Source organism: Protopterus annectens, chromosome 8.part0, assembly GCF_019279795.1.
Source record: "Protopterus annectens isolate FY-2018-M chromosome 8.part0, PAN1.0, whole genome shotgun sequence".
Classification (NCBI taxonomy): Eukaryota; Metazoa; Chordata; order Ceratodontiformes; family Protopteridae; genus Protopterus; species Protopterus annectens.
The window spans coordinates 1,364,759,055-1,364,781,121 of record NC_056741.1 but is presented as its reverse complement, the minus strand read 5'-3'; the positions used below and the strand labels follow the sequence as shown (position 1 = coordinate 1,364,781,121).

Below are 22,067 nucleotides of genomic sequence, written 5' to 3'. Positions count from 1 at the left end.
ATCATCTAAGGCAAGCTTCGAAAGAAAAACTGCACAAGACACTAAGGATAATCACAAGGCCTTCTTTAGTTATGTCAGGAACCTGGGAGGCAACTCCCAGATATGCTCTGAGTTAGTGCAAAATGACAAAAAATACACTGAACCCACAGACATTGCCAACATCCTGGCAGAAAGGTTCAGTGCAAACTTCTCCGCCCCTTCCCCTCCAAAAGAGCAAATGTCTATCCCAACAGAATGTAGCCTCCCTGTGATCACAGATGAGAGCTGCCCTCTCCAAAGCAAAAAACACAGCATCAATGGGACCAGACGGTGTCCCGGGCTGCGTCTTACATGAGCTCCAAGAAGAATTAAACCCTCACTTAAAGACACTGTTCAATCTCAGCCTTACTACAGGATATGTACCCAAGGAATGGCACACAGCAACAGTGGTCCCGCTCAACAAAGGTGGTGCCACAACGGACCCCAGAAACTATCGCCCTATAAGCCTGACCAGCCTGGTCTGCAAGGCTATGGAGCGTATCATGATGGAAATCATAAACAAGGACATTGGGAACCTCCAGACACTGGATCCTACCCAATTCGGTTTTGTTAAGGGCAGATCTTGCCTCTTGAACCTGGTCAACTTCTTTGAAACTGTTACCAAAGCCACAGATGAAGGGAAGGTAGTCCACACAGCCTACCTGGACCTCCCAAAAGCCTTCGACACAATACCCCACTCAGGCATCATAAATAAGCTCACCAGCTTAAATATCAACCCCTATGTCACAAGATGGGTTGTTAACTGGCTCAGGGACAGAACCCACATGGTCAGAATTGCAGGTGCCATGTCAGACTCTAAACCAGTTACAAGTGGTGTCCCACAAGGCTCAGTCCTGGGACCTCTCTTGTTCTATATATATTTCTCCGAGGTACAGACTAACACGGGTGGACTATGGCTGACAACGTTCGTAGACGACTGCAAACTGGGTGCCATAATCGACTCTCCGGCTGACACGAGCATCCTCCAAAAGGGTCTCACAGACGGATAACTGGTGCCAGAGCCATGGCCTAAAGCTAAATGCCAAAAAGTGCATTGTCATCCCCTTTGGGAAAATCAAAGTGCCCACAAATTATCACATAGGTGGTAATCCATTAAGTACAGAAGAAGTAATTAGGGACTTGGGGACCCAAGTAGATAGTAATCCCTCCTTTGACAATCACATTGCCAAAGTAGTTAGAAAGACCTTCTATATAGCCCACCTTATCATGAAAGGGTTCACATCTAGATCAAGAGAGGTCACGGTGCCCCTCTACTCATCACTTATCAGGCCCATAATTGAATATAATGCACCATTTGGGATGTACCTTACCAGACACCTGCAGCAACTGGAAAGACCCCAAAAGTACCTCACCAAGAGGATAAAGGGACTCAAACAGATGCCCTATGCACTTCGGCTAAAGAAACTCCAGCTCTACTCAGCTGCATACCACCTACTCAGAGGCGATCTGTGTCTGACGTATAAAGCCATGTCCAACCCAGAATTAATGGACATGCTCCACCTCAAGAAATCCAAATCCCTTGGTGCTACACGCTCCTAGGGACTTGAACCTCAGCACAGAAATAAACAGGACATGCTGGAGGGACAGATTCATATCCCAGAAGCTCCCCTCACTCTGGAACAAAATCCCAATCCATGTTAGGCACAGCCCCTCACTGACCCTATTCAAGAGAAATCTTGACGAGTGGATGGGAGACCGTAAGTTTACCCCTGGGATCTCTTCTGTGCCCTTGCTAGACAGAGGTACAGTAAACTAACCTTAATATGGCGACCTACTATACAGAGGCACAGTCAACTAATCTAAAAGGGTGACGAAAGCCAAACACTCTGGCTAGGCTTATAAGTGCCCTAGGGCAGATAGCCTAGTATCAACCTATGAACCTATGGATGGAGTAGCATTTTAGCAAAGCAAGTCAAGGGTAGGATCTTGGGTTAAGACAATGGGATAGGGAAGAAGGGAATAGAAATTGTCACGCTATAAAAACTTAAACTCTCCTGCATCTTTTGTAAACTCACTTCCTGAACTGATCTGGTCTCATGGAGGGGGGGGATGCTAAACGCAACAGGTCATTTTAAAACACATAACCAAGTTAAAAATAAGTCGATGCCAACTATGCAGTTACCACGAAGACACTTCAAATCGCTGTTCAACAACTCATACTAGTTAATACATATACAAGTAAAACTACATGTCTTTCAAATGCAGTAAAATATGCACTTCCGAGTTTCAAACATAAATAACAAAGCACAAATACTTAACAACGCTTTATTTAAGATATTTGCGAACGTATATATTAAAGCCAAATTCTTTTTAAAAGTATTAATTTAAAGCCCGGCCGACAATGTAACACTGAAATTAGAACAACCTACTGTTCTCCACCACTAACTAGCAAAACTCTTTTCAGCTATTAAAACTAGCCGCAGGTGACAGACAGTCTAAGCAGCCAGTAGATATCTCAGAAATAAAACGTCTCCAGCCAATAAGCTATAATCAAAAGACGGTCTCAACTGCCCTTTAGTTTTTGTGGTTTGGTCGGACACACTTACCCCTCTTACAGGTACTTTGAGTTCTGCCATGGCTATTTCTTACTGTGACGATAATACTAAAATGATTACTGATTGTGGCTTGATGCATTCCAAAAAAACATCTTTAATAAACCATCTTATCAGATGCCCTTAAATTTCACAAAAGGGGGAGTAGTTTTCCACAGAGTCTTACGCTCAACGTGACGTTTCTCTTTGAGGATGGGTCTTTGACATGTGACTCCGACTGCTTCTCTTGCACTAGTCATGTGACCGATGTTCCATTGACAGAGTTAAACATGTCTACCTATCAGCAGTGGCGGAAATTTGTTTTCTTTGATAAGGAGCTGGTGAAGGACCCTACTGTAGATGGGGCACAACCGTTCTCTTTGCCAGCTAGTATCTCGGCGTGTGATGCGGGCAAGGGCCATATGGTTCTTGGAGATATCCTTTAAAAACATACCACAAGTCGGGGCATTGGAGTTGGCAAAAGTACATCCGTGTTTGAGTGTTTCTTGGAGGTTGGCACATAATATGAAAAAGTGATGTAATTTATTGAGAATTAAATCCTCCGTTTATAGATTAGCGTCTTTGTATGACGGCATTTAGTGTCATTAGAATTACTATTTGCTTTTCTAGGGATGAAGAACCTAAGGGAGTGCAAGAAAATGATATTTCTTGTATTGCCGACCAGTAAGCGTTGCAGGACTGACCTTTAAAGTCATAGCAGTTGGAGAAGCACCTTATTTCTCGGGTAGAAGCTTTTAAGTTGTAGCGTCACAGCATAGTTAGTGGAATTACTGATGCTTTTCTAAGGAAACAAACTAAGTTTAAGAAGAAAAAGTGTAAATCGAAGGGCAAAAGTTACTGCTGTGCCTAAAATCCTAACAGTTGAGAGACGTCCTTAAAACGTAGTGGTTTGGCATTTGTATGTTTATTTATTTTTAAGGGGGGGGGGGGGTGGTCTTTTAAGCGCAAGCCAATGAGATCAACACCCAGTTTCTCTCCGGTGTATGACAGATAATTTGTTCAGGTCTGTTTGGTACCTTGGATATACACTGAAAAGAGCAGCAATATCATCCTAGGTAGTAAAATATTAAAATCCATTGAGTTTGCAAGTATTGTCTTGTCATTTACACTGATAAGAAGTGGCAGGCAATGGAATCAGTGAATGTTTCATTTGCTGTCTCGTTCATTTTGAATGGTGTCATTATCGAGTTGTTGAGTTTACAGATGTCAATGTTGAATATACTTGTATATTGTCAAGTAAATAACTCATTACTTGCTACGAAGCTTTTAAATGACTGTTTTCTGTTCTTTAATTAGACTGATAATTGCTTGCATTGATACTTAACCGAAGCGTACTTTTGTGAATCACTGTTTAGTGCAGAGTTAGATAGCTTTTAGTGCACTGAGTAGTATAACCATAAGAATCGTTGTGGTTCTAATTCATATTTGTCTTCAACATTTTTACTGCTCGTAACAAATAATTTATTAATAGAGCTTTTCTGGTTTGGTGTCCACTGAAAACAGGCTTGACTAACTGGACAACCTGATAACATTAAAGTAAAGCAGTACTGCGTGTTACCGATATAGTACAATACAATAACAATTCAAACTTGGACTGAATGCACTTTCAGCCTATTTTGCTCCGTAAGACTTCTTCCCATAAAATTGGTAAGTCTTCAGCTTAAACATTTTTTGTCCTTGTTGTCATTAACAACGTCCGGTAATTTATTTCATTGTGCCACAATCCTCTCTGAAAAGCAGTCGGTAATTTTTTGATTCTTCTAAATGTTGTCAAAAGTATAACATGAGCCATACTTTTCTATCCCTTTTAAAACTAAACATTCTCATAGAAACAGGTCCTGTTTAGCTTTAATGACCTGCATCCGCTTCTGTCATGCATGCCTGTATGCAGTGATAAAGAAATTGTTTTACCAGTTCTTCCTCTTAAAACAGTATATCCAAAGTTATCTTTTTTTGTGAACTGCTTGTATATTTTTTTCCAACCTAGTTATTTGAGAATTTGTATAGGGAAGCCAGTCAGTTTCCATATTATAGTTTCATCCTCGCCATGGTAATAACTATAGTTTCTTTAATTCTAAAGTTCTTGTTTTTGTAAATCTCCTAAGGCACTCAATGTTATTGCATTGTTAATGAGATCTGTGTGATGAATGAAACTGAGTTTGTTGTTAATCCAGATATCCAGTTCCTTAAGCAGTTGTACTTGTTTGATGACCGCTCTGATTGCATTCTCAGAAAAGGAAGCCCCAAAACCTGATCTTCACTTAAGACACACATTTTCCCATTTCTATGTCATCGTAATTCTGCTTTATTTTTATTTCTTAAGTGTAAGACTAAAAAGGGAAGCATGTTAAATGAACCTTGAGGTACTTTACTACCGAGGCTTATAGTTTCACTCAGTCTTGACTTATGCTGTATTTGCCATTTTCAATTGTTTAAGTAAACTGTAATTCAGTTTGCAAGAGGTCCTGAAAACCCTGTATCAAGAAGTTTACTAACCAGTAAATTCTGATTGATCCTATCAAAAGCATCTGTAAAATCTATGAATATCACATGCCTGAATGTCTTTGATGCCACAAGAACTGTTTGCATACAGCAACAGATGTATGTCTTGTACGTTCACATTGATATGTAGTACCCAATTCCCATGGACTCCAGTTTTCAAGCAACTTACTCATCCTAATTTTCCATAACCTTGCCTGTGTTAGGTAGTAGTAATATAGGTCTGTAACTAGTTGTGCCTTTAACATTTGTGTATTGATTTAATTGTGACACGTTTCCAGCTGTCAGGTACTTCTGCCTGTCCATAAGTAGACATATAAATCATTTTTAAAGGTTTGGCCAGTAACTAGCAAAACTCTACTCAGTTACTGGAGTATTTCATTAGAACTGTCTGCTGCTGGCAGACAGTATAAACAGCCAGTGGATGTTTCAGAATTAAAATGTTTCCAGACTATGCCCTAACCACAGGATGGTCTCAACTGCCCTTTTTCTTACAGATTTTGTGGTTTGCTTAGGCGTACTTAACCCTCTTATAGGTACTGCCATGGCTGCTTAGTGTGGCAGTGTTGCTGAAATGATTATTGCAACTTTAATGTCTGTAATTCCTTATTTGTAATGCCATCTTTACAGATTCCTTGGAATAAATTAGATTATCCAAAAGTTTTACATTTTTTGTGTGATTAACAGACTAATCTTCTAATTTTTTACATGTTTGTTCTTCTTCTTTAGGTATATTGATATATTTGACCCATAAAATTCTATAGTTTGTAAACAGATTTTCCACCTTATTTTTTTCTTTAGTTCTCATGTTATATGTGAGATATTTACAAGTATATCCTTGACCTTTATGTTGTATGTCAAACATTTTTTTAACTTCTCTGATTCCCTTTTAAAGTGATTTGAATGTTCTTGTTCAGTTTATTAATAGTGGTCCTAATATACAAGGTTTTGCATAGAATTGGCTTCCTCCTTAATTTGTTTGTTGAAACTGTATTAAGCTTCTACTATACCTACTTATATTACTTGACTGTTCTGTTTTTTTCTCTATTTTGAACTTTAAAACTTTTAAGAAGTTCCACATCCTATTTCTATCCTTATTTTTGAAAATATCATTCCAAGACACTTTTTCCAGATGTTTTGTAGTATTTCCTTACTTAGTGTTGGTAGGATATCTTGATATGAACCTAGACTTAGTACTGGCTCGTACTGGAATACTCACAGTTGTCAGAAAACTGGCATAGAGGGGAACATTTAACATTATTTCGTTCAGGTAGTACAGAATGCAGAAAGTATCAAGGATTTTTACCACATTTTTACCTTTATTTAGCCTTCATTAGGCCAGTCATTGCGTATAATGCTCCCTTTGGCATATATTTGTCTAGATGCATGTAACAACTGGAACACCCACAGACGTTCCTTACTAAAATTGTACAAAGCCTAAACAATATGTCCTACATAAACCACCTTAAACACCTGATATTATATTCAGTATTCTACAGGCTGCTAATAGTTGACTGTCTGGCATACAAGCCATTCTCTGACCCAATACTAATGGATTTACTGCACATCAGCAGGTCAAATGGCACGAGAAACAGTCTAATGATCTAAACTTCTTCTGCAACATCAACAGAACAGTTTGGAGGGACATGTATTTTTCTCGGAGGGTACCACTGGTCTGGAACATACTCCTCATCCACATAAAATAAAGTTAATCCTTGCCCATATTCAAAAGCAATTTGAATCTATGGATGGGAAACAGAAAACGTACCCCAGGACTGCTCCCTGTACTATTAACAGACAGAGGCAACTAATAAATGTTTTATCCCATGCCTAGATCTCTTCAAATTATCTATTTTGTGATCCTAGTTATTGTAATATATATGATTATTGACCATAGGATGGGTAAGACCAATCTCTAACCAAATGGAATAGGTTAATTAGAGTACAAAAGAGAAATCAGCTAACCTAGCAAAAAAACACAAAATAGCCCAACAAGAGCCAAACTTGTAAAAAAGAGTAGTCAGGAAACACTGTAGAAAAATACTGCTTTAATTACCAAAATCCACAGAACTTGGCGCTTTCACCATAATACATACGGCATCATCAGAGTCAATCCTGTTACTTACCTGTGAGCATGCTAGTATGTTAATTACACGTGTTAACTCATTGTCTTACAAAAATGTATGAATTTTTTCATTTGACTTGTGTTATTTACTATGCCCCATTTGTCAAGAGGTTAAGATAATTTTCTGTACTGGAGTTTTGAAGGTTTGAGCAAATTTATAAAATTCAGTACTTCACAGGTGTCTAATTTACATGACTTAGGTGATCTATTAATGCCTCAGTAATAAATGTCTTGCCTGTATCAAAAGTCATACTGAAACAATCCGTTTTGTTTTTATCATTGTTAAAATAAATGTGAGACTTTTACAGGAGCCATTTTGCTCAAGTCCCACCCTACTCTTTTCCAATTAATTACAAAACTGGTACTCTGAAATATAAAAATCAGGAGTAATAAACTTAGCTTAAGTATGCTGTTACATGGATAGTGTGAACTAATTCACTGAAGTTGTATGTCATGTTAGTAGTATAACCCAAGATACTTTGTTGATGAGAGTAGTTGTGTTCTAGTAGTGTGCATTTGTGATAATGAAAAGCAGTATGAGTATTATGCCATTTTCCCCCAAAATGTATCTTTGAAGTTTTATTTATTTATTTTTTTAATTAGGAACTTCATTAATAGATGATGTCCTGAGCAAATCCTTCAGGAATTCAGTTTGTATGTATACACCTCACCACTGGAAAGTTTATATGTTCATAGACGTTTACTAGACTAATGGCCACAAGGGCCTTTATAAGCCTAACCATGCATCCCAAATCTCTGAAATTCTGGTACCCTTGATAAATGTAGGCAGGGGGTTAGGAAATGAAACAATTTTCAAGCAGGGGCATTGGAGATGAGCCACTTACAGATTGCCTGTGTCCATTAGAGACATAGGTGTCAAACCAAGGATGAATTTCCTGTTCCCCATCCAGTTGTCCAAGTTACTCTTGAATTGGGTTAAAGAGGAATTCTGCTTCACATGGATTGGGAGCCTGCTCCGGAGAAGGGATAGTCTCTTGGATATGCACCTGTCTAGTTTGACCAACAGTTTTGTTTCCACTATCCTGCTTGCATTGCTCATGGCATGACTTTGCATTTACAGTGTTTCTGCACTCCCTGTTTAACTACCAATTTTTAACCTAAATTATCATTTCCTGCGTGATCCTTTCCCCATTTATTTTCTGTGCTGTATTAACATTGTCAGGCTTTATATTTTCTAATGGATTGAGTGGACAAATAAAATGGGAAATAACTCTACAGCACACAAGACACATCTTGCAGTATTTAGATGGCAGGTAACCATTTTTTTTTCTTTCCTACCTAGGCAGAGCAAAGTATGTGATTGCTAGTAGTTGTGTTTTGCAGAGTACGTGACCATTGGGATATTTTTATAGGAACATAAATAAATGTACTTCCCACCCCCATGAAGAAAAGAAGCAGCAGACCCAAAGCATTCTTCCATATACTTGGCTAGTAGAGTATTTTTCTCCATGAAGAAAAGAAGCAGACACGTAACATTTTCACTTTTGAGTCTACTTTATTTCTTACCCTACATATGAAGTAATGATTTAAGCATTTTCTGTTTGGGATCCCTTTTGTGAACATCAGACTTTGCTGATTACTGCTCACTGACATGCTATTGGGTATGCAGAGTCATTTTAAGGACACTAGCTTAAACCTAAAATGTATTATGTAGAGGGAGTGTTAGTGGTGAGGTATGGAATTGTATGTAATTATCTCTTAATAAGGGTAACTTAAACTCCTTTCATCTGGACTCGTCATTAACTTGTAAAGGGTAAATCCTTTAGTGGGTGCATTAATGATCCTAATAAACTCACTTGTTATTAATGCAGTGTGATTCTGACTCTGTGAATTTTAGAAATATGTTGTTGGGAGCATTGTGCTCCTGGAAAGATTACCCTTGACAAACTGGTCCAAAAGAAGAGCCTACACAATGATCTAAAAATCTTGTCTGTTATGATTTAGGTTCATTTAAAGAATCCAAAAACATCAACTGGAATAGCGATATTAGGACCCACCCAAAAGCCAGCCCTGGAGATGGTGTTCAATGATGGCCATTCGGTGGCCAGGTGATCCACATAGCCCAGTCAGGCTTAGCCTGGAAAAAAGTTACACAGAACCACTGTATGGGATTAGCATCTGCAAGGAAAAGGATGCAAGTCAGGTGCAATGCCAGCTATATGGCATGCAGGTGTAGGACAAATGTACAGGCCATGACCGTGTAAACTGACTCTTGAAACATGGAACGTCCCTTCACTGGTGGGGAAAGATTTGGAGCTTATGTGTGATTTTTGTAATGCTTTTCTTGACCATGATTGCCCCACTAGTCTTGTGAGCTTTCTTCAGGGCAGACCCATGGTGGTATGTTTATACACTAGGGGAAATTTGGCCATGGCACTGGGGAAGTTCCCCTTCCCTTTTTGGTGTGAGTCATTAGGTAGTGTAAGAGAACTGCTACTTGGATCAGACACTTACAACATGACTGATGATTGCAGTCATAAAGCTGTGAATGCTACAGGGCCTGTGGAGCATGATCTAGAGAGAGAATAGAGATAATTGTTACCAGTTTTTTTTTTGAATGAGGGCATTAAACATAAATATTAATTGATTTAATCCACTAGGAGGAGGAGGAGCTGAAGACTGGCTGCAATACAGTGGTAGAACAAGTGCCACAAGAACAGGAAATGTCTGAAAATCTTGGTAAGAAGCTGGGAGAGAGAAACAAATGTTGGGATTGATGGTATAAATCTGGGTGTATGTTTGTCAGAGAAGCTGGTTTTAAAGACATACACCTGCAGAAGGGTAAAGTAAGAAGAATTTATATGAGCACAAAGGAGAACTACAAAAACTTATGCTGGAATTGTGAATCAGACAGGCAGAAGAAGAGGCATAGAGAAAGAGGAAAGCATAGGCCTTCAAAGGAGCACTGAAGGACTGACTGCAGATAAAATTACCAGTGGTAAGAATCAGAAGAAAAGAACAGTGAAGCTATTAACAAGTATGACATTATGGATATTATTATTTTTCCACTGGGGTTTGAGTTAAAAGACATAAGAACATTAATTCACTTGGGTAATAAAGACTGCAGTGATGCAGCATTTGAAACTTGTTAGCAGAATGTCCTATGAATGAAGCAAAGAAAAATCATGCTGTCAATGTGGAAGGATTTTATAAACAGGATTTTAAGAATGTAGTTTAGTATTTGGTTAACAGGATTGTCCCATTTGGACATAAGTTGCTCATTTTCATCAGAGTCAAAAAATTAAATGTACAGTTAAGAGCATGAGATATAAGAGAAACCAAATTAAGAACTCTGTTTGTACCTCTTTGCGCTTTGTAGTAAAGTACATGACATTAAGAAAGTGTATGATAAAAGAATTGTTTGGAAGGGGGGTAGAACATATGATGGAGAAATATGTACCTAACATAATAATGTTAAATGGGGAAAAATCACTGGTACATACCGAGGATAGCCTGAAGTATGCTCTGTTCTGTAGAGAAACAACACATTTGATGCAAGATGGTAACAAAAGAAAATATGGGTCAAGGGTGTATACTGCCAGTATTTGTAAACCAGTATGAAAATGTAATGACAGTGGACATTGTGATTAACCTTTCTTAGAACAAGAAAGAAAATCATACAAAAGGCAGACAAGTAGTTGATAATGTTACTGAAGGTATTTGTGGAGAAGCGACCATTATGGAGGAATGAGTGAAGAAGAGAATATAAAAAAAATATTAGAAAGGATGGCGTAAATGTAGAGGTGGATGGTTTGCAGGCAGACAGGTCTCCGATAAAAGTTAAAAGAATGTATGCAGTGTTAGGGATGAAGGGGAGGAGGGAGACTTGGAGGCTGGGAAAGAACAAGAACAACATGATAAATCAATTGGGAGAAGGTTAGGAGAAGGCAGAAAAATAATTAAAGAAAGAAAGGAAAAGGATGATATTGGAATATTAAGTATAAATAGTATACAAAATTATATTAGGAGTTTGTTAGTTGACTGGCTTAAGAAGTTAGGTGTGGATATAATATGTTTGGAAGCAAGATTGTGAGGCAGTATAAGGGAGGCAGATTATACGAGCAGTGGGAAGTTAGACCTGCTCAGGGAAAGTAAGTGATTCTGATAAGTTAGGAAATAAAAATATTAGATGTAACAATAGTAGTACCTGGGAGAATGGGAATTGTGCATTATGAGAAAAACTTAAATATGTGTCAGACTAACACTGATTTATGCATACACACATCTCTAAAAGGAAAACAGAACTTTGAAGAAATAAGTAAGTAGTGGTAAATATATCAATAATTATGGGAGGAAACTTGAATTGTAACTTAAACAAGGAAAGATGAAAAGGAACTCAAGATTTATGGTGATGAAAGAGTTCATGAAGTGTGAAAGGCTGAAAATAGAAAACATAGGGGTTGGGCATACAGAAGAATTTTTGAAACTAAAATACATTTTATGGTATAGTCAAAGACTTGAAGGAAGTTATAGGGGTGGTGGAAATGACCGAATTTCCAGAGCATAGAGCAGCCTGCCGTAGGAGATGACAGTTGGTAAAGGAAGGAAAAGAAGTGTATGTTTGATTATATCAAGATGGAATAAAACTTTCTTGTTTAAAAAAAAATCTTAATTTAATTAGGCAATCGTACATTTATATAAATGAAAATAAACCATATTGACATAATCATAGTTGTATTCAAGGGATCAGTACATAGACATGCTACCCTAAATTGGTCACTTGGAGTATGCGGTATCGGAGTGGGAGTCCACTCCAGAACCAAGAAGAAGCTAATACACAAGGGAAGACCGAGGCCAAGCTTAAATTTGAAGTTCCAAAGTGAGCCAGCCCACTTAAACTTTTGGAATTAGAGTATTCTCCAAATAAATTTTTAAAAAGTTGTAATACCTTTGGTTAAAAATTAAAGGCAACTGCCAGTCATTCTTATGAACTTGTTTATTTAACATCAAGCATGGCAGATGAGCGCTGTGTGATAAAAGTACAGTAATGTGTTTATATATTTGTCATTAGTCTGAAAACATTGTAACATCATCGAATGAAAATTCGATATTGTTTCAGTAATTAGTTGAAAAACTTAAAGAAACAAGTCATTTTTTTTTGTGTGCTACATGATGTCCATGTTGCTTGTTTTTGAACATTATGTATGATCATTATATAGCCCTTCAAAATAGTTTTGAAAATATGCCTTAAAATATTTTTATTGGTATTAAAAAGAACACTGGTCTAGTTTAATAACATCACTAACTTAATCATTTTGTTTCCTTTAGGTTTTAATTATTTTCTAACTGTTAAACTCTGGACCCTGGCATTTTAATTCCATTCCATTTTGTAAAGTTTTTAACCTCCTACCCAGATGAATTAAGCAATTCCCCATAATCACAATTGACAGCCACCCGGTCAGCATACAGGCTGGAAGGAGAAGATTTTTTTTTTTTCAAACATGAACATACATACCATATCTTTAATGGCATTCAACAATTAAAACTGCTTAACATTTGCCATTTGGTAACAATAAATTCACTTTCCTCCGTCCCGCCCAGGTCGTAAAAACCTGTATGGTGTAATGATGGCTACTGGCATTTGTTTAAGTTAAAGAACTTTAGGTTGTGTTTTCTGACTTCAGTGGACATTTATTGTTTTTAACTGGGCATTCTTCGAATCAAGTAAATATATTTAATTCAGTCATAAACTATTGGTAAAAGACCACTTGATTATGTACTCTGTACTGCGGTGGGGGTGCTGCGGTAGCGTTGTTACCTCACAGACGTTGCACATTCAATTCTCAGAGCGTCTTCTCTGTGTCGACATGCGTGAATGGGCATTACTTCATTGAAGGTTGTGCTTTAGGCCCGGCAAGCCAGCACGTAAAAATCTACTGCCAATCATCAGCGGACCAGAGTTCCGCTGTGGCGACCCCTAACCGGGAAAAGCTGAAAGACAGGCTCAGGCCAAATTAAAGCCTTCCTGAGCACTAAGGCTTTGACTCCCCATTAACTTGGCCCACCTTTTTGGCAATGACGTATGGATGGTTTACTGTCTATCTTTGTTCCTCTGACAAAAGTTTTAAACAGCTGATTGGTCTCTCCACACCCTCCCGCCAAACTGTAATGATTTCTGTATTGGACAAGCCCACTCCCAGTGAGCTCCTCATTTGACCTTCCCACCATTACTTCTTATTGGCCTGATTGGCTACATCTCTTTGGCACCAACTATCCCTGCACACTGACTACTCCTCCTCCTACTGTTTTTTCGTCCAATAAGAATAAAATGGTTTTTGCACTGACTTAAGTTTTGATTGCCCAAAGACGCAAACCAGTCACTTGATACAGCTCTTTAACTCCGATTGGTCAAATTACTAACCCACCTCTACTTACCTATGGAATTACTGTGTTAATTTGATTGGGTGGTAGCTCCCTATTCACCCAATTTTCCCACCTAGCACTCCATTGGGATGATACATAAACCCCCCAGAACGTCACTGATTCTTCCGACAGCTGCCCCCAGTTGGCCAATTCTGTATCCAGTAAAACACCTCATCACATGTCCATTACCCTGTCCTTGTCCCTGAATTTTCCTCTAATCAAAACAGCCTTCCCTGCTTTAACCACTCAGTTATCCCCTCTAATATCCAATGGGCTTTTTCTAGACTTGATCAATGAAATAAGCATGGACCACTTAGGACATAGTGTAACATGAAACCAACCACTGAATACGGTTTAAGTTTTGCATTTAATTACTGAAACAGTATTGAACTTTTATTCAATGATTTTACAATGTTTTCAGACTAGTGACAAATCTGTAAATATAACGTTACTGTACTTTTTATCACACAGCGGTCATCTGCCTTGCTTGATGTTAAATAAGTTCATAAGAATGACTGGCACTTCGCGTTAGTTTTTATTTACTTTTAACGTTTTTTAAAATTAATTTGGAGAATACTCTAATTCTAAAAGTTTAAGTAGGTTGACTTACTTTGGAACTTTGAATTTAAGCTTAGTCTTGGTCTTCACTGGTGTTTTAATTTCATATAATATTAGTTGCAAGCATTTTACATTACAAACCATATTGACAATTTTAGTTGCAAATATTATACATCACGTATAATCTACCCAGTCATTGTCAGTCAAACATTACATAGCTCACTTAAATCCTGCCTTCTTTTAAACCTAATTTCTCCACTGTATGTATTGTTCAAACAATTCCCATTTTTCCTATTTAATTTGCTCCTTCCCTTTCCTAAAGATCCCAGTTCCAGTTGTTTTATCTCTGTTACTGAATTCATTACATCTACTACAGTTGGTTCAGACTTTGATTTCCATTTTCTTGTAATGGCTTTTTTGGCAGCCACCATAATTAGACTGAACAAAGCCTTAGTATAGCTAGGCAGTTCCGATTTTGTATCATAGCCCAGAATAAACATTTCCTTAGTTAACCATTTTGCTTACCCAGTATCTCAGAGTTGTCTGCAGGGAATCTTTAAAGTCTGCCAACTCCTTACACTGCCAGAAAATATGTCCCCATCATGCCTTCAATATTTGCTGTCTACCTGAGAAAAAGTTCTCTGGAGTCTACTTGGGGTATAAAAATATCTATGTAAACATTTCCAAGCAAAAATCCTAAATTTTCTAGATTTTGTTGCATGTTTGGGAGGTAGACATATACCTCCCCCCCCCCATTGTTTCTTTGTGAATTGCTTATCCAATCTGTCTTCCCAATCCTTTCTAACCTCCTCTGATTCTTATAGTTATCATGCAACATTATATATGCTGTACAAGTTATTCCTTTTTTAACAGCAGCTTCTGTTCTATATTTTACTAAAACCTTTACCACTGCTGAGGGACTCCCACCTATTTCTTTCTCTTTGCCTATTCTCTGTTAATCTTTGATAGGAAACACAATCTCTAATCACCAGTCCAAGTATATTATTATCTTCCCATTCTATTACCATTCTGCTACCTTTTCCTCTCAAGTTATTTGCTACCAATATCTTGGTTCTTTTGCCAGTTTTCTCTAATAAATTCCATCCCCCTCTTGCCTGTTGTCTGTATTCCTAATTGCATTCACCCTATTCGCAGAATCTCCTTTCTCCATTCCTGTGTTGGCTTAGTTCTTAGAATACTTTCTGCTACTTTATGAATATAGCATTCTGTAAGTTATTGTTATTCTCTTTAAAGGTCTGCATCCAAAATCCCAGTCTCTCCTTGTTTCTTGAGCTTCCCCATTTCATCATCACTTTCCACTTTGAATTATAGGTTTCTGCTTGTGCTGTGTATAGGAACCTTAACTGTGTTTCTCTGAAATACCTCTTGAAATGGGGAATCCTAATCCACCTTTCTTCTATTGGAAGAATCGATTTATCCCACATGACTCTTGCTGTCTTCCCCTCCTATATAACATTTTACAGCTTTTTATTAATTGCTATCCACAACTTCTGTTCTGGTTGATGAAAAAATGCCTGACCTGTGTATAAGATTAATGGGGCTAAAAACAGTTTAACTGCTTGTATCTTACTATCCATATCTATATAACAGAGCTTACAATTTCTCCGTTTTTGTATTATCTTTTGTTTAGTCTCTTCCCACATATCGTTAGCTGCAACAACAAAATCATTTTAATCCATACTCCTAAATACTTCATTTTATAATGTCTTGATTACAGTTTACTTTCTCCTTCCTCTTCCTATCTCTTAAGTATTTTTCCAAACATTGGTGACTTGAAGTAGGGCATATGCTTTAGAGTCCTGTACAATTTTAACAAATACCAAAAGAGTCCAATATTGATCAGATTTTCTTGTTCTGTCATGTTTCACAAATATAATTATTGCTTTGTAATCCCACATTTGTCATTTTCCAAGTTACTGGTTTTATTCCTGTTCATCTCCATCTCCAAGGTCCTATCTCTGGTTCATTTTCAGCATACCCACGAAACTTCAAGTCAACTCTTGTGTTTTTTTTCCTTCTCTAAAACATTTTACGTTTCACTGGTAGAAGTCTCTCTCTCTGATCTTTATTACCAGCAGAACAAGAAGTAAAATCTTCTGTTTCACAGCTCACCTTTTGTTGGACAAACTTTTGCATTCCTTCCTTAGCTTATACGTCATCAAAAACTGATTTTGTCCTGGTGGTGCAGCGGTGGCATTGTTGCCTCACAGCAAGAGGTTCTCCCATTCGATTCTTGGCTGGAGTGCCTTCTGTGTGGAGTCTGCGTGTCCTCCCCGCGGTCGAGTGGCTGGCGTTCAAAAGACATGCATGAATGGGCATGCCTTCATTGAAGGTTGGGCATCGAGCTGGCACCTTGGCACTGTAAAAATCTACTGCCAATCATTAGCTGACCGGAGTTCCGCTGTGACGACCCCTAACCAGAAAAACCCAAAAGAAGAAGGGAAGAATATTTTGAAGATAGCTGGGTATAGCAGTTTGAATCTCACTCCTGCTTCTTGACATTTCTTGAATAGTGGAATAAATTTGCTCCTTTTCTGCCTGGTGTCAAATGAATAATCGTTGTCCACAAATGCTCTGCTGTCTCCCACTTTTAGTACTTTGTCTTTCTGCCACAGTTTTGTCAGAATCGGCTCCTACTTGTTGGATTGCATCTTTACTATTAAAGGTCTAGGTTGCTTCCTCATAGTGACATTTGGAGCATACGCACAGTGTGCCCTTTCAATTAACTCCTCGTATTGTGGATTACCAGTCCATTTGCTTATTTGTGCTTGCATAAATTAATACAGTCTCTTCCTTCCAGCTTCTCTGGTATAGCAGAAAAATCTCAGGTTTTCCCTACGTGCTCTGTCCTCTACTTCTTTTATTTTTTGAAGCATCTCTTCTTGAGTGGTCTCGTATTCAGCCAGCCTTTTCTTCATTTTAACCTCTGATTTTTGCAGTTTTATTACTTCATCTGACTATCTGTTTAAAGCTTCTTTCATTTTTTTCCAGCCTTTGGTTGTTTGACTTGATATTCTTCATCAGTGTTTTGTTTATTTTAATCAGGTCTGTGTGCAGTTTTCTTATACTTTCCTCCAAGTTACTGGAAGTCATGTCTGGAGCCTGCACTGCTTTTTGTTGGACAGCTTCAGTACTTTTCCTGGTCAGTGTTTTTTCTTCACGTTTTGTAGCTAATTTTCTTTCAGGTCCTCTGTATTTCTTTTTCCTGGCATCCAGGGAGTGCACTTACTAGCCAGTTACTGAAATTTACCCCAGAATATAAATCCACTGTCTTTCTCTGCTAAGTTTCTGTTTTCACACTTGGAGAGCTAGAATTAAGCTGTTACTCAATGTGCAGCCGTCTTGGAAGTCCCAAGATAAAGATGTGTTAGCGATCTCTGCCTACGCAGACCGTCTCAAAAAACTCCCAGCTTTACTCCGTCGCATATCGCCTACTCGGAGGCTATCTCTGCCTAACATACAAAGCTATGTCAAACCCAGAGCTCTTGGACATGCTCCACTTAAAGAAATCCCAATCCCTCCGAGCTACACGCTCTAGGGACCTAAAGCTTGTCACCACAATAAACAGAACTTGCTGGAGGGATAGGTTCCTGTCCCAGAGACTTCTCATACTCTTGAACAGACTGTCTCTCTATGTCAAACAGAGCTCCTCATTAGCACTCTTCAAGAAAAATCTTGATGACTGGATGGGTAATAGGAAATTCACCCCGGGGATCACTTCTGTGGCTCTGCTTGACAGGGGCACAGGAAAATAATTTTCTTGGGTGGCGAAAGCCAGGGTACCTTTTTGGCTAGGCTTGTATAGGCCCTAGGGCCAATAGCCTAGTACCTACCTATGAAGTCTAATAAACAGAAGAGAGCACAGTTTCTGGAATACTTAGAATCTTGGCAAAATTTTGTAACATTATTTACTGTGAAAGTGCTGTTCAGATGACATGAATAGGAAGAGAGATGAGGGAACACTTACTGGCACACCACACAGACAGTTCTGTCTGATGTCTATTGTTATGCGTAGGTGACTAATTAACTAAACCTTGCAGGGCAGGAAATGTTATACTGTGGCTTACTGAGGGAAGGAAAATGGGAGGAGTAACTTGGGAAGGAAATGAAACACACACAAGCAGTGTCTCCCAAAAAGGTCTTATCTCTGCAACGAGCTGATATTTCTGGATTTTTTTTTATGGAACGTGTAACACATCAGTAAGAAAAACATTTTTAAGAGGCACTGTAGAACAGTAAGTGATACTACTACAGAGGATTCTCAAAATTAGCACTGCTTCTCTGTTCTTCCATTCTAAGTGAATGGAACTGAGTTGTGACAGTCGAGCCATAGGCATTGTAATCTCAACAACTGTTTCACTATGGGGAAGATTTAGCTTTAGAAGAAAGCAAGCTCTGATCAGGATGTCTGCCCCCAGGAGGACATTGAGGGTTACAAACCGAAGAAAATTAGTACCGACTACTACTTTCTGATGAATAGAGGTTAGCAATGTATAGAAATTCAAGAAAAGATAAAAGTGTTTTTAATTATTTTCCCATAGTGGTCCTTTAAATACTGAGGTCAAATGGCATGTAGCAGTGGCTGCAGAACCCCATATTCTTTTTAGCACTCGACACAAGTCATTCTAACATTTGCAATCATATGCTTTTTCTAGAGCTCCAAAACAGATAGAGGACTGGCAAACTCCCACATTGCTTCGATATCCATGCAAGGGACAAACTCCCACAATGCTTCAATATCCATGCAAGGGACAAACTCCCACAATGCTTCAATATCCATGCAAGGGCAAAGAGTTGATCCAGTATTCCACAGTCAGCAATGAATTAGCACCTTCAGTATTTTATGACAGGCTGCATTGCAGTGGAGTTTAATTATCCTGGTGGCCTCATCTAAAGAAATGGAACAATCTCAGTAGCTGCTTTGGCAATGTCCCCCCCCCCTCCTTGGTTCAGGAATTCCTCAAAGTGCTCCTATTACCTCCTGACAGCATCCCACCTCAGGTCAGCATTTCTCCTCCATTGCTGAGGAAAGCCTGGGCGGTGTCTCCCCTACCTCGTGTGAGTTTGTTTATTTATTTATTATACATCTGTCTACCCGGAAAGTCCATCTGAACACACGTCCTTTTTTGGCAGAGACCCAAGGATAAAAGCTCCACATAAAACATTGTAGTGTAAACATTTATGAGATAGTGTGAAATACTTGCACATTTAACATAGATTAGGATATTCTTGTGTAAAAAAGTACATTTACAGGATACAAAGTATATTAGGCAGCCATACATAAGAACAGAAACAGTAAACATTTCAAATACAAGTTGCAGTGAAATGTAACACATTTGTGCATTTAGCATACAGTCATAAGTTAAAAATCTTAGTAGCAAGGAGTTTTAAAAGACTGTCTTATTTCTGAATATACAGTCGGTATACTAAGCATGTACATAAAGTTGAAAAAAAAAGAATAGCTACTAAATTGTGGGTTGGTAATGTTTAGATGATTACTATAGTCACGTAAGTAAGAGGAATGGAGGTTTCTTTTCAATACATATACCTTAGTAACAGAGTTAGAAAAAAAACAATGTTATTATATGGTGGTTAAGAAAGACCACCTAGCCAGGAGTAGTGCAAGAGAAAGCTTTGTTTTAGATAAGTGAGATTTCAGTATTATTTTAAAGTGGGACAGGTTAAAAATGGTTATGTTTGTAGGCAATGCATTCCCAGATTGTTGCTACATAGTTTGAAAAGGAGGAGTCTCCTGCAGTGTTACTGGCTTTGGTTACTTTCAACAGAGATCTCTTAGTAGAGCGCAGAACTTGATTACTTGTGTAAGGAAGCAGTAGATTCTGCTGGGCAGTAGGGTTGCCACCTTTTCAGATGGCCAAAGTGGGACATTTTTGGTACAAACGTCAGATTTTACAGGCCAACACATACCCAAGGACAGTACAAAGGATAGAACTTAACTTTTTTGCCCAACTAAAAGCTTATTTTTGTAGCATTTTAGTTGCTTATTCTGTTTCTTATAACGTACATCCGTGGTGGTGCAGTGGTAGTGTTGTTGCCTCACAGCAAGAGGTTCTCTCGTTCAATTCTCTGATGGATTACAGGGAGTGCCTTCTGTGTGGAGTGTGCATTTCCTCCCCGCGGTTGGGTGGGTGTTTGAAAGACATGCATAAATGGGCGTGCCTTCGTTGAAGGTTGAACGTCGAGCTGGCACCTCGGCGTTCATCAAAATCTACTGCCAATCATTAGCGGACCAGAGTTCCACTGTGGCGACCCCTAACCGGGAAAGGCTGAAAGACAACAACAACATTCTGTTTCTTATAACAGTTAGGTATTTTAGATACAGAATAACTGTTTTATGCAACTATTACATAAAATATAGGAAGTAATTTTGTCCTAAAATCTCAGGACATTTGCCATTTTTAAAATTTTTTGTCAGGACATAACTGCCCAAAGAGGAACTGTCCCTCACAAAGTGGGACATGTGGTAACCCTACTGGACAGGGGGTTTCACTGATTGGTAAAGAATTTTATGGGCCATAGTAAGTTGATTATAGAGAAGGGCTTGTAGCAGTTCTAACAGAGTTCAGTTAATTTGAGTCAACAGTGGTGTAACCGGAATGGTGCAACTGTGGCAAATCTGGCAATTTTGTTGTAATCCTCACTTCTTTAGTTTAGTGAGGATTGGTAAGGCATAGAACAGAGTCGATATTAGATGTGTTCGTGCAATGGTTGATTTTGTGTTATTAGTAAGATATTGTTTGTTTCTGTATAGAGTACCAAGTTTTTTTTGCAGGATGGTTTGCCAAAACCTCTTTGCAACCATCCAAGAAGTCATTCTTCAGACTCTTCTCAAACTCCTGTGATACCCACAACTTGATTCTGGTGACTGCCTTTGCTGCTGCCTTCTTGGCTAGTCAATACCTACTGGTTAAATCTAAAGATTTTCCCGCTCAACAAGGCATGAAAGCCTTTTTCATTGACCTAACTGCTTTTCATACTTCTAATGTACACCAGCTGGTCCTAGGGTTACTGCTGCACCATTCACATTTCAGCCACAGCTCCTTGCTGCTGCCTCAGCTACTGAGGTTCTTAACAGATTACATCAAGACTCCATGCCTCCAACCTCATCTGGAGTAAGGGAGAAACTTTTATGGGAGTTGAACTTAAAGTATCTACAATGCACCGTCACTACTCTCTTGGGTCTTAAAGGTCTTCCAAATGGCTACCCTGCCTGATCCAATTCACCATAAACTGGTGATCATTTAAAACCTCAGCACCTTTCTTTACCTAAATGTACAAAACTGTCTGCTATGCATTCCTAGAAAACCCTCCCTACATTTTTGATACTCCTAGGTCTGTCCAGTAGCTGCCCTCTCTGTCTGAACCAGTTCATCTAGTGCCAGTCGTCTGAAGGCACGGCACCTCTCCTTATCCAAGTGTCCAAAACTGATGTCAAGTTGGTCATAAACCTTTGAACAAAGGTGGTACTAGGTTAACTCAGAAGCAGTCTTGTACTCAGACCTAGCATTTGTTGGGAACAAACCATGACTGTTGTTGAAGTTCAATAAGTATTTGTCAGTTGGGTTTAGATCAGGTAAGCTATGCTTCTAATTCAAGCTTCTTCAGACCTCATTAGTATTCCTATTGAGCATTACAAAGTTGGTATACTATCAATCACAGCATCCACTGGTCTGCAAGAAGACTGAATACTCCGTAGAGCAGTTTGGTGCAGATACAGCTAGGGTCTTCCTTCCTGCAATTCACAGTCGCATTAAGGTGACTCTCTCACCCACTGGTAAGAACTTTAATAATACAACATCTAGCTGTGTGAACTTAAGTATCTTCACATCTGGCTGGAGCTTCTCCTGGTGGGCAAATCCAGAGCAGGA

At 38.7% G+C, this 22,067-nt stretch overlaps 2 protein-coding genes across 2 annotated transcripts in view; one reads left to right on the top strand and one right to left on the bottom strand.

Annotated features, from left to right (window-relative positions):
• Positions 1-2,761, bottom strand: part of HMBS (hydroxymethylbilane synthase) — a 378,523-nt gene extending 375,762 nt beyond the window's left edge. The window contains exon 1 of the mRNA XM_044080943.1: positions 2,586-2,761. Coding sequence (XP_043936878.1) covers positions 2,586-2,615 — 30 coding nt within the window. The 5' untranslated portion in view covers positions 2,616-2,761. The remainder of the gene's footprint in view (positions 1-2,585) is intronic.
• A 20-nt stretch (positions 2,762-2,781) lies between these two features.
• Positions 2,782-22,067, top strand: part of VPS11 (VPS11 core subunit of CORVET and HOPS complexes) — a 620,327-nt gene continuing 601,041 nt past the window's right edge. Inside the window, exon 1 of the mRNA XM_044080942.1 lies at positions 2,782-3,005. Coding sequence (XP_043936877.1) covers positions 2,861-3,005 — 145 coding nt within the window. The 5' untranslated portion in view covers positions 2,782-2,860. The remainder of the gene's footprint in view (positions 3,006-22,067) is intronic.